General features: G+C 40.7%; 1 protein-coding gene across 1 annotated transcript in view; it reads right to left on the reverse strand.

Moving 5' to 3' along the window:
• Positions 1–8,501: 8,501 nt before the first annotated feature.
• Positions 8,502–12,995, reverse strand: part of pde3a (phosphodiesterase 3A, cGMP-inhibited) — a gene marked incomplete at its 5' end in the record, with an annotated part of 46,375 nt that continues 41,881 nt past the window's right edge. Inside the window, 2 exons of the mRNA XM_084558092.1 lie at positions 8,502–10,192; positions 11,163–11,424. Coding sequence (XP_084414218.1) covers positions 9,876–10,192; positions 11,163–11,424 — 579 coding nt within the window. The 3' untranslated portion in view covers positions 8,502–9,875. The remainder of the gene's footprint in view (positions 10,193–11,162; positions 11,425–12,995) is intronic.

The following is a 12,995-nucleotide window of genomic DNA, read 5'->3' on the forward strand; positions in this document are numbered from 1 at the left end:
CAGTTGCCCATCCCTGAACTACACATATATGTAGGCGATGCAGACCACAAGAGCTGTGATTGGTCCACTTGGTAGTAGTGTATTTCTGCTGTATTTTTGAATTGATTGTGTTGGAGAATGGAACACATCGAGGAAAGATTAAATGAAGAAGTTTGGAGATGCAAACATTCGTATGACTCGACCTCGGCGAAATTTCGGCGAAAGCTTCAGTCGTGACTGTTGAAAGTGAAGAAGGAAATTGAAACTAAAATTGCCAAAAAAGACACAGCGCCGACTAGCGTTTGGGTGGCTTTTTACAGAGCGAGCCAGACTGACGAGCGCACAAATATAAATGGCTCGCACCGGCGTAGGTTACGCCGTCTAGTCTCGTAGAGGCATAAACTCCTCTCAACGCTGATGTTGATTCAATCGACTTGAGTAAATAGGGAGTCATCAGCATAACCAACCTCAATCCACAAATTGGTAGGTACGATGATGGTAACCTGGTCAACAGTGTTACCTATATCAGTTTGAATTTACTTAAAGCTATATGTGCTAAAAATGTACTTTACAAAAAACATGTTTGTTACTCCATCTATTGACTCTTTGTTTCACTATATTGGATTCCTTCAAGCCAACACCAACAAACAATCTTTGTACTCTAGATGTACTTAATATACTCATGGAAAGGAGTCTGAATAATATAAGAGAAATGTGGATTTCTTTTTATCCATTAAATTTTAGACACCGTATGTAGAAAATGCTATATAAGGCCTTTTGTGGCTACAGAGCAAGCTGTGGCAAATCCAGTAAACCGCCTCCATTGAGACTACATTAGGGATCACTGACTGACTGACTGAGCTGTCAGCAGATTTGTTCACCCTATCAGTTTTTCTTTTTGGTCTTTAAAATAGTCTGTCATGATTCAGTGTTCATTAGAGTTTGTAGTTACTCAAATCTCCATAGATGCCTATGTTAAACTATCCAACTGGGATACAATAACTGTATTGGGGCTTAAAGTTACACAAAATTACGAGTATGTCCACTTTAAGTGACAGGTGGTTTCCATAAGCCTCAAGGGGCGTTTCCCAATACCAAGTATGCGGCTCTGAATCGTTAAGTTTGAGTCTAAAGTGAGGACTCAGTGTCCTTGAGGACGCCTGCGAAATGCACTCTGCAGTACCTGGCTGTTCCAAGCCCACAGAAGTTACCTCCCAATGTGTGACAAAAACACACTGGAGCTTTTAGACCATACTTGGTCAAATGCTGCTCTGAATTTGGACTGTTCTTTGGCAGCGAGTGATGATGTTTCACAAGAACACAAGTACAGACAAGAATATCTATTGTGAAGTCTTAGATGTCACCGTCCCACCTCTGTTACACACCAATAATTCGCCTCTCTGACCTTTCTGGCTTAGGTGAAAATAAGGCAAGTTGGCAACAGCCAGAGCCCCCACACTGACCTTATAAGCTGCTCTTCAGGAATCCCGTGGGTGATGAGACAGAGTTTGTCCATCTTTATAAACAGTCGATGGTTTGAATATAGCTCATTTAGATCCTGAAACATCAACCAATAGGTGCCGGGAGATGAAAGAACTGTGATGGCAAGCCTTTATGGTTCCCTGTCAACTTTTTCTCAAAACACTCAACATGTGAGAACAAAATTCTTCTCGCAGGCACAAAGGCTCAGTGGTTCTCAGTACTATCAGTGTGGAAGTTTAAATCTCTGTGTTGTGGCTCCTCTGTCACATTCCAGTGAAATTAAATCCAATTAGCCTGGAGATAATAAAATGCTTGTGTTTGTTATGCGTGTTAATATCATTGGTTCTAATCCGCTGCTACCGAGAATTAGAATATGAAGGCAAAGACAATTAGCGGTCTGTTTTTGTTGACCCTCACTGTTCTCTTTACAGCGTGTACGAAATGCATATGATAAACATCCAAAAAAGCGTTTAAAAAAACAACTGGACTGTAGAGCTTTTCTGAGAAGACGTTTCACTGCTCATCCCAGTTCTAGGAGACTGGTGGGAAGTTTGAGGTTTAGGAAACTTGCTTGTTGTGTAAACAACCAAAAACCGGTGCACCTAATTTCCATTAACAGCTCTATACTTACCTGTCGTAATAAGTCACTTTATAAGTCAGAGCTGCTACCTTCAAATTTACTGACACTTTTAACCCCTGGGGTCAATTTGACAGCAGCAATTTAAACCTACAGAAAATGATTATAATTAAGAAAAAATCCCAAGTCAGGTACTTTAAGGTGTCAGGTACTTTAAGTTTGTTGTTGACAACCTAAATAGCTCTTTAAATAAAACCAGCCCGCACCCCACCTCCCTTATACATCCTTATACCTGTTACGCGACTATGGAGAAATATGCAGATCACCACAAAATCTCACTGTTTGACCTTAAATTGGAAAGAGATATGTTTAATTGGCTTTATATCATTTCTTAGTACATATTCTTGTTCTCTATAACATTTGGTATGAAAAACAATTTCTATTATGCAGAATAATAACATGTGTTATGTTCTGGTTCAGTGTCAGTGTCAGCAGCAAAAAGGCTCGCTGTAGCTTTGTCTTTTGACCTATACACTCCTGCCAAAATGAGCAACCTAATGTAGGCTTGAAAGTGGGTCACATCCAAGTCTACCCAAATGTCCCCATATACTATGTATTTGTTATCTCAAGTGTATAATTTCTCATGGATAATATTATGAAGAGCTCAAATGCTGATTTGATGTCTTGGACATGGCTGGCAGTATACTTATTGGGGCCTTGAACCATTTTGATGACATTAGCAGCAATAAGTCTAGCCTGTTGTTCAAGTAGGGAGCTGTACCATAACATCTTTCCATTTTTTGGAAGGTAGTGCATTTCCTGGTGGTTGAGAGACAACAGCAGGGTCAACACTAAGGGTCTCATTCTCATCAGAGGAGGACGTCTCATTATCAGGGTCCTCCTCAATAACGTCCTCTGTCTCGGACACATTCTCACATTGAGAGAGAGCAGGAAGACAGAGCACACAGAGCACCAAGGGATCTGTATCAGTATCTTTGCAGGAAGCATATTTTCCTCCAACCACAGCATGATAGGTTAGGGCCCTGAAGCTTTTTGAAGATTATAAAATTGCATGTTACAGTGACCTCAATATCATCCAAACCAACCATAACAGATGTGTGGAAAATGTTCATATTTCTTGAATATTTCAGCTAAAAGAGCCTGAGGTCAAACTGACACAGATGCGTACAGCATGTATACAGGACACTGAAAATGTATCATCATTTTAATTTTATGTTTGCCCAGTTGTCTCCATTAAATTAGGAAAAGTCATCAAATGGGAAGCAAAACAATATGTTAACCATATATTCAGAGACGTTAAACATCGAATGGGACAATGAAATTGACCCCAGACATAATAGGAGGGTTAAATAAGCTAAGGACTGTGCTTTATGTTAGATAAGGGTGACGAATTAAGGACCGACAGGATTGGAAGCCATATTTTAATGAAGCAAGTATTTTGAGTACATGTTACTTCTTAACCAACTGAAAATACATTATAAGTGTGACATATGAAGTCAGTGCAACCCTTTACTGTGATATCAGATTACAAATTGAACTTCACAGTTTTTAAAAAAATGTGTTCTCGGCCCTCGCGAGCCGCTGGAGAAACCGCGAAAAAGGAACACGACGGACACATGTGCAGCATTTATAAATCTTATTATTCAACAATATTCACATTACAACATCAACACTGCTCTGCTAGTGACAGGTTCTAATAATCCCAATATATTGTATAGTTATTTTGTAATACATTATCAAGAGGCACTTCCAGTAAGTCTGGCAATAGAGGAGCTACAGTATTGTGTCTAAATTACAAAACAGTAAAAATAAATATTTTTCTAAAAGTTCTTTTTTTTTTCTCATAATATACTTTTGAATCTGTACAGTATATATCTTTTTTTTTTTTATACAAAGTCAAACAATATCTAGAAATAAAATGTCATATTCCACTTTAACAAATACTGGTGACTCACACAATTTCCCCATCCTGTAGGTATTGCTACATGTGTTAAGTGCAAGATACTGGAAAGAAGAAAAGAACTGAGTCTGTGAAGCGCCTGCTAGAGTGGATAAAAACATCCCAGTCTTGTTTGTCTTGCTTTAAAGGTGCTGGGGGAAAGGGGGGAATAAAGTTTGTTTTGGTTTCCTTTGTGACAAACTGGGAAAGCTGAGGAATATAGAATCCAAACAATGTATGCATGTGGAATTGTATGGCACAGGAGCGGAGCCCCCTTTTATAATTGCTGAAACAACAAACAGTACAAAAAAAAAGACGTGTTTTTGGTTCGAACCATCAAAAAGAAACTACAAGGGCTTCAGTCTGAGAACAGAACATTTGGTCAGTTACATTGTAGTGCTACTGGTGCCTGCTGACATGGCAGTGGAAAGAATAAAAGACGCGGACAACACCATGAGCGAGCCGCGGCCCTTTAGATGAATGCTGACAATTGTTAAGTTGCTTTGTTTTGCTTTCACGTGAGAACAAAACATATGCATATCCAGATATCCTCACCGGGTCCTGAACAACACTGAAGGAAAAAGAAAATAAAAATAAAAAAATCACATAATAAACATGCTCTGTTTAGGGCTCATTTTGTGCAAATCACAAAAGAACGCAAAGTTCAAAAAGTTTCTTTGGTTTGCACAAGTAAATCCAGTGTGCAGCAATCCCCTTCTTCTCGTTGTTTAAAAGAAACCCCTCGTACGGTCTTTGATAAAGTGGAATAGTTTGGTTGTGGTTGCAGTAGACCCTGCACTCTGGCCGTGTTTTTTTCTTTTTCTTTTTTCTTCTAGCTTCATGAGAACAGTTTGTAAAACAAGAGAAAGCAGTTATAAATGCCATTTAACCACCTGATACAAACCACTGGCCAGTGTTGCTGTGGTGGTTGAGACCGAAGAGCCAGCTGATGGCATGAGCTATCATGTTGTAGTGGTCAAAAATGTTTATCTAATTAATATTATTTAGAATTGAAAAAAAAAAAAAGAAAAAAGTTTTATCGCATTAAACTTCGTCAAGCTTCTTGTGAGAGAGTTGACTGAATTTGGGACCATACCAGAGGTTTTGCATTGGCACGTTTACGTTAAATCAGTTGCTGTATACTTTATATCATAATTATCTTGCAAAAAATACAAATTGGGACATATTTTGTGTTTAATTGCAGTCATCAATTGTTTTTTTTTGTTTTTTTTTTGATCGTCTATTCCAGCCCGGTGAAAATGAAGTCTGCACTATGTATTCCTCTAACTAATGCTGAGCTTTCAAACTACTTTTTTAAACTACAATCTGGATGCTACAATACTAAAACTACTTGGTATTAGCTTTTACGCATTTTATAACTCAAACAAGCTTCATTCTGTGCAGAAATCAGACGAAACCGATGGAAAGTACACCATTTGTAGTGCTAGCGTGCAAAAGCACTGATATGGCCCTTTAAACAAAACAGTGAAACGTCATCAGTTTGCTCAAAAGTCCCTAAAATGTCACACACGTGCGTTGCTGCAGTGTTTTGGATTGTTTGTGGCGAAAATGAGCAACCACGAATTTGATCACAGCTTTGACTCGTTCGAGTCTCTTTGATTGCTGCAGTGTGACTGTGTACACAGTTAATGAGGCAGGGCCGAGAGAGGAGATCAGAAGAGGGAAGCATCTAATTTGGCCTAATTGATTCCTAATGAATTCTCGTATTACATAAAATGATGTAAGGAATAAAAAAAGAAAAGTGAGGAAAGTGTGAAGAATTCTCCAATCCCCAAACACAGCAGTGGGTTAGTACAAGTGTGTGTCATGAAAAAGTCATTGTAATATATGCACATTAGATTCCAAGTGAGGTATTGATATACTGTATAGTGTGTAGGTATTTACAGTGCATGGAACTCATTCGTATGAACTCAAATTTCTGTTGTTAGCATGAGACTGGAGACTCGCAGAGCGCTTTGTTATTAGTTATTTGTTGAGGTTCAAAAATGCCCAACTACAAACCCCCAGTCGATGCCGCGACCCACAGCTGTGAGGATCAGTAGCGCATCAGCTGGTGTTTACAGATCATATTTACCTGCTATAGGCAGACTTATCAGGACAACCCAATACAAGGAGAGGCTGTTGGAAGACGACGTGTCCAGGAGGGGACTTGTGAATCCAAGCTACACATACAGTCCAGCCATGTGTGATGGCAGGTGAGACACACAATGTTTCAGGGGTCAGATATCACTTCACCTTTAACTTTTTTTTTCCTGTTGCCAAGCAACGTTATCCCTTTTTATTATAGACTATTTTTGTCCAGGACTTCCCGCCTGATTCCCATCACTGCTGGAGATCATTTTTGCTTTTAATTGTGCATTATGGCGGATTATATCTTACAAATCGAGGCGTGGTGAAGTTTTTTTGGAAGCAGTTCCCTCTTTGACTGTTAATCAGCAATAGCCGGAAAAAAATAAATAAATCATCAGTCTTTGAACACCAAAGAGCTTTCAACTTGAAGTGAAACGACAACAGTAAGCTCGGCCTTTGGTTAGCGCAGGTTTTCTTTTTCATAGGATTAAAAACAAAGCTCAACTACTGCACCTTTTTGTAAGCACGGGGAATAAGCAGTCAAGGGCATTATCAGCACAGTTTAGCTCTCCTTTGCACAACGAACAATTTGAAAACAGTGCAATGGATACAACTAAGGATTAAAATGGTATTACAACAGTATTAGCTAAACTCTCATCGAGTTAAGAAATTGGGTCACAGTGGGGCAAGTTCAGCCAGTACAAACAAGCAAACATGCCCTTTTTAGTAGTTTATTTAGCCTGTTTTCATCCAGCGTGTAAGAATGAAGTCTAATGGACTGATCGCATAATTAGTGGAGGTTTGGATTCGTATTGCATGTTCCTTTCAGTTGCTGTTTTCATTTCAGTGTTGCTTTCAGTTTGAAAACTATCTCCCTCCCTGGTAATGTTGTTTTCTTTGTGTCACCCTCTAATCAGAGTGATCAGTCCTAAACCAGTACCTCAGCTGCCACCATGCAAACAACATGCCTTCAGACTGTCAATACTAAAGTTCATGGTGTCATCTCGAGTGCACCTCAGCTGATCTTTGAGGGATTCGCAACTATGCTGTTGTAGATCACATGCCTGCTATCATTGATCAATGCAGTTTAATTATCTCAGATATACACCGATCAGGCGTAACATTATGACCATCTAGAGAATGGACATGGGCCTCTGTGGATCAGGCTTGTTCCACTGCATCCCACAGATACTTGATCAGTTTGGGATCTAGTGAATTTGGAGGCCAGGTCAACACCTTGTGCAGTTCTTCGTGTTTTTTGAGTTGTTTCGAAACTGGGGATGGCTGCTGCCATTAAGGAGTGTCATTGCTATGGAGTGGGGGTGCCTGTTCTGGTCTAGGTGAGTGGTGCATGCCTAAGTAAAATCCACATGAATGCCACGTCCAAAAGTTTCCCAGCAGAACATTGTTTTTATTTCTCCTGTCAGTGGTTTTAATGTTGTGGCTGATTGGTGTATAATACCACTTCTTGTAAGCAAGCTGGAAGTCCACCTCACCTCTCGGTCAGCCTCAGGTCTCAGGCAATGTCTCCAAAAAGTGCTGTCAAATTTTCATTTTAACTGTATTAATAGAAAACTACCTGTTACAGATTAGGAAGTGAAGACACTAAGTACCCCTAAATCTCCAGAACTGAATTCACAAATGGCCCCTGTAGCTTTTCTGGTGTCAGATCAAATACATTGTCCTGAATATCCCTGTCATACGTTTCACAGAGCTGGAAACAAAAATCATCACATGATTCTGAAGCCAACCAAACTGGCTCATCTTCAAAGGGTTACATCTGGGAGAATCTGCTGAAACGTAAAAAAAGATCTGAGACCCCTCTGACCCTTCATAAGCTGCTACAAGCAGAGCTAAAAGGCCTCCCTCTCCACACCTCCTCTTTCATTACTAAGCCTCATTACTAACGCTGTTCTCCTTGTTCACACTTCTCTCCATCACCTCCTATTTGAATCTGTGAGGACATCAAAGGAGAGCTCCAACACCACCTGTTAAGCCATATACAGTATATCATGATTACATGTAAGGACTACAAATGAGGAAAGAAAATCAGTCTCCTGGTCTGGGATCAGAAAATTAATTCTTGGAACTTTCGTTCATTTAGTTCAGTGTTAATTTAAATAAAGACTACGCAGAATACAGCCATTATCTCCAATGACAGCTTTTGTCAAAGCTGTTAATAAATTTTGCTTTTGTACTGAAGCATTTGAAAACTGTCCCAAACCTAATTAATTAACATCATACATTAATTAACTTTATGCATGGCCTTTTTTAAAGTAAGCTGGGTTCTCCATGGCTAAATAAATAGTTGTTTTCATGTTAGTTTCTCTGTCTCCGATGCAGTAAATGTCTCTCACATAGTCTCTTGTCGGCCCACCACAAGAAGCTATGGAAATAGTCTTAACGGGGTAGTAATGTCTTATTAACATAAATCTTCTTGGGTGATTTGTAGCTGTGACTCAGCTCCGGTCTGGTCCACTATGGCTTACAGGATTACACTCTGAAACATTTGGCCTACATACCAGCCTATAAATTATACTCTGGGGGGGAAAAAACAAAAACACGTTCTCTTATACTTACTGTAAATGTTAATGTTGATAAGTGACATAAAATGGCATTTGCTGAATAAAACAAAACATTATCTTATTGTCTAGTTTTGTGTCTTGTTAGTTAGTTTTTAACATGATTAACATTACTGCGTGTGGTTTCCCCTGTGGTTCCTTCTGTGTTGTACAAAGAGAACCACGTTTCTGGGGAGTTTGTTTCTGCGTCATCGGTAAATTGATATCGCAAATAGCACAGGGAAGAGCTTAATCAGACAAGAATGTAAAGGGACACCAAAGGTCCTATTTGTTTCTATATCTCTATGGGTTCCTGAACTCCTGAGCCTGGAAACATGAAGGTGTGCTGGACTGACTGAACAACAAAAGGCAGGGAGAAAATGACTACTGACTAACATTGTTTGACATGAACAAAACATAGTTTTGTATGTTTTCCCTTGAGCGAGAATAAAGCTTTTAGAGCAACAGGGGTCTTTGTCAAACTTCCCAGCTGTCTGAGCATGGAATGTGTTTCTACTATAGCACTGTGTGCGTGAAGCTTGTGAGAGAGTATGCCTGTATTGTGTACACAATGCACTGCCACTTGTTTTTTTTTTTGTTTTTTTTTTTGTTTTTTTTTTTTAAATCTTCTAAAACCCACATGGCTGATCCTCATTGGACACAGCCTTTCATACCCTGGCTTTCATCCCATTGTCTTCAAGGAGAAGGGGCTTGTTACACATCCTTGACCAGCTGGGGGGCTCCACAGTGTGTTGATCGCATGGGAGCAACAAGCAGAGTGGGGAGGGCTTGTGACAGTGTATTACTCACTGGTGGAGTGAATCTATGAATCAACGTGGATGGCCCATAGTGCAGGATGGACGATCTGGGTGAGGCCAGGGCGCCAGATCCAGACTAAAACGAACACTAAAACAAAAACAAATACAGTCTGTATTCGTTATTCTTTTTTTTCTTCTTCTTTTTCAGCTTCTTCTTCTTCTTCTTCTTTGTCATCTTCATATTTTGCTCACCTCACCTCTCTCTCCTTGTCAGAAGCACTGGGTATGCGTCATCCCTGTCCTCAACCCTGTTTTTGTTAGGCACATTTAACCCAAAACATCTTCTACAGTGTTGTGTCAAAGTGATGTGCTGGCTACCATATTTAGTTTAGTTAGGAAAGAAACAAACATTTTTTTTTAGACAATGTTCAGATTCCTGGTTCAGGAGGAGGTCAAGGTTCATAATATCACTCTGGCTCTTCCTCTTTTTCTCCTGAAGTCTCTGATTGCGGGAGGATTTCCTCTTCCTCTATAGCCGGCACCTCGTCCCTTTCATCGAGTCCGTCGGCTGACTCCTCCTCTTTGCTTGCTTGCTCCTCCTCTTCCTCGTGGATGGCTGTGATTGGGTCGGTGGGGCTGCCGATGCAGTTTGAGTTCTCCTCCTGAGCCTCCTCCGGGGCTTCTGCAGCAATCACTTTCTTCCACATTTCATGGTTTTCCAACAGATGCTGCGTGATCTGGCAGAACACTTTCCTCCTGCTCACCTTTTTGGTTTCTTGCCGCTCTGTGAGACACAAACCCAACAGTTAGACAGTGTTGTTGGAAAGCACCTGGCCTTAAAGGAACAGTTTGATATTTTGGCAAATATTCAAGCTTGGACATCAAATGACTGATACCACAGGCGTACATATTTTGACAAAAAGGCAAGAAACCAGGGGAAACGGCAAGCCTGGCAATGTTGTTTGTGTGCTGGACTGTCTTTTGAACTGACCAACGACTGTTTGAAATTAGCTGCATATTTATAGAGGTTCTGGTAGGCAGATATTTTTTAACCTCTGGTCGCAGTCTGGTTAGATGAAGAAGCAGCCTTAGCTGCCATGAAAAAGCCCTCCAGAGGATGTGGTAATTATGACCTAGAAGAGGAAGTTAGGTGAAGCTGTTGCAGAGACGAAATATGTTGGGAGGAGGTTGTGGTAGATAGATGGGCTGACAAAGACTTCAACACGAGGGCCATTTTCTTATCTCCTGGTTGTCAGATTGTTGTTTCTTTTAAAAATAACTATTCCATCAACTAAGCTTCGTTTATTATTGTAACAGTGACAGAAGACAGTTTCTTATTGAAAAGAATCTGTATTAGGGCATTCGTTACCATAAATGGAATTATTTTCCCCTTACTATATTATCATTATATTGTTGTTTTTTCGTTAGCTTGGCACATGTGACCCCCTCATATGGCAAACTGCCTTGTATTTATACAGCACATTTCTACCTATTGGTACTGAAGGTGGTTTACAGTCGCAATGTCACATTTGCTTGAACCGGGAGCAACTGTCAACCGAGTACAGGGGATCGAACCGCTAACTCTCTGGTCCATGGATAATCTGTTCTGTCTACTTCCTCCATATGAAGCAAGCCCTCCTCTGCATGTTTCTACATAGCCTGAAATGTACAAACCAAACACTGGCTCTCAATAGAGCATTTCATGATGATGTCCACCATTCTTTGCATAACACGAATAACTGAGGCTAACATACGAGAGGTGTCAGAACTTGTTGACGCGTCCTCATCCGCTGTGTCCTCCTCTTCCGTATCTTGCCCTTCCTTCTCTACGTCTGGATGTATCTCTCCCTCTGACGGGTCGACCCAGCGTCCCGGCATAAGAGCGGCAGAGTCGTAGGAGGAGCACAGTGGTCCCACTATGTGAGTGATGAATGACTCTTGTAGTTTAGCGAGCTGTGGAGCGGACCGGTCCATGAATGGGCTGACGGGAAGGCCCAGGCTTGCTTCTTCATCACCCTAGAACATTTAAAAACAAGGTATATACACCGATGAGGCATGACATTATGACAATTGACAGGAGAAGTAAATAACATTGACCATCTTGTGACAATCCAATGTTCTGCTGGGAAACTTTTGGACCTGACATTCATGTGGATGGCACCCCCACCCCATAGCAATGACACTTCTTGATGGCAGTAGCCATCCCCAGCAGGATGCAGCCTGATGCAGGCACACACACAAAAACGGTTTAGGAACAACTCAAAAAACATGAAAAACAGCACAAGGTGTTGACCTGGCCCTTCAAATTCAATAGATCCCAAACTGATCCACAGAGGCCCCTCCCCTCAACCCATAGGACCCAACAACTAACATCATTCTGTTACCAGACACCACAGAACACCCTCAGAAGGCCCATGTCCATTTTCCGATGAGTCACAACTGAAAGGCACAAGGGAGACCTGCACAATATTAGGAAGGTGGTTGTAATGTTATGCCTGATCGGTGTATGTAAGAGGGACAGGGATAATGAAATATGAACGAATGAATATTTAGAGAGAAAGAACATTTTTCTTGGACACGAATGTGAATCCTTTCCTGCTATCTCTCTGTTTCTTGATCATTTGTCAGAGTTCATACACTCAAACTGTCTTAAAATTGGTAGAAAATAAAGTGGAGACTTTTAGGTTTCTGTTTCCGTCCAGTTAAAGTCCCTATCGACAACCAAAATCCAAATTTAACATGCGCGATTACAGCTATCTAGTTTGATTGTTTTCCTTCTGTGAGCAAACAAAAAAAGTACTGCACAATATAAAACATATCGGTATATAAAATGAAAATCCTTTCAGTCACGTGCAGAGTGATATTCCATTGCTCAAATAACATATGCTCAGCTATGCATAACACGCAGTACCAGAAAGTCCCAGATCCACTGCCTCTGGGTACAGTCTCCTAAAAGTAGGTCAAGAAGACAACAAATAGGAAAATATCATTTCAAGCTATGGCTGATATGCAGGTATCAGTCATCCTAATGTGACTGTCTGTACAGATTTCCCACAGTAACGGTGACTGTAATCTCTGGATTTGTATCCACAATGTCACTGCCGCTAAATGCTGACATCAATATTCTCACTAATCATCTTTGGCCACCAAACATGCGCAGGCTGGTTGCGTCAACTAAGTCCTCGTTGTCTACCATATATAACGTCATCATATTTGTTGAAGGGGTGATTTGTATGACAGTCATCTACTGTAAGTGGAGGCCGGATAAAGACATGCCAAAGTGGAGCCACGCTGTTCCCTTCTCGTCCTTGGGCTACTTGTCAGTCATGCCTTTCCCATTTTCCATCCACAAAGACAGAGCTGTTTAAAATGCACGTCTCAGAAAGAGCAAGATGATTGGACTTATTATGCTGATTGCATTCCTAATGGCACTGTTCCTTTTTTCGCGGGCCGAGGCCGTGTCTACAGTAACCTCTTAAAATGTGTTTTTATGTTGCATAACCCACAACTGCGGAGCATGCGCTGTACTTCCATACATTATGACAGCGCTGCATTGTTCTTTCACGTTTGTTATCTGATGTTAGCGC

Source organism: Chelon labrosus, assembly GCF_963514085.1.
Source record: "Chelon labrosus genome assembly, chromosome: 13".
NCBI classification, from domain to species: Eukaryota; Metazoa; Chordata; class Actinopteri; order Mugiliformes; family Mugilidae; genus Chelon; species Chelon labrosus.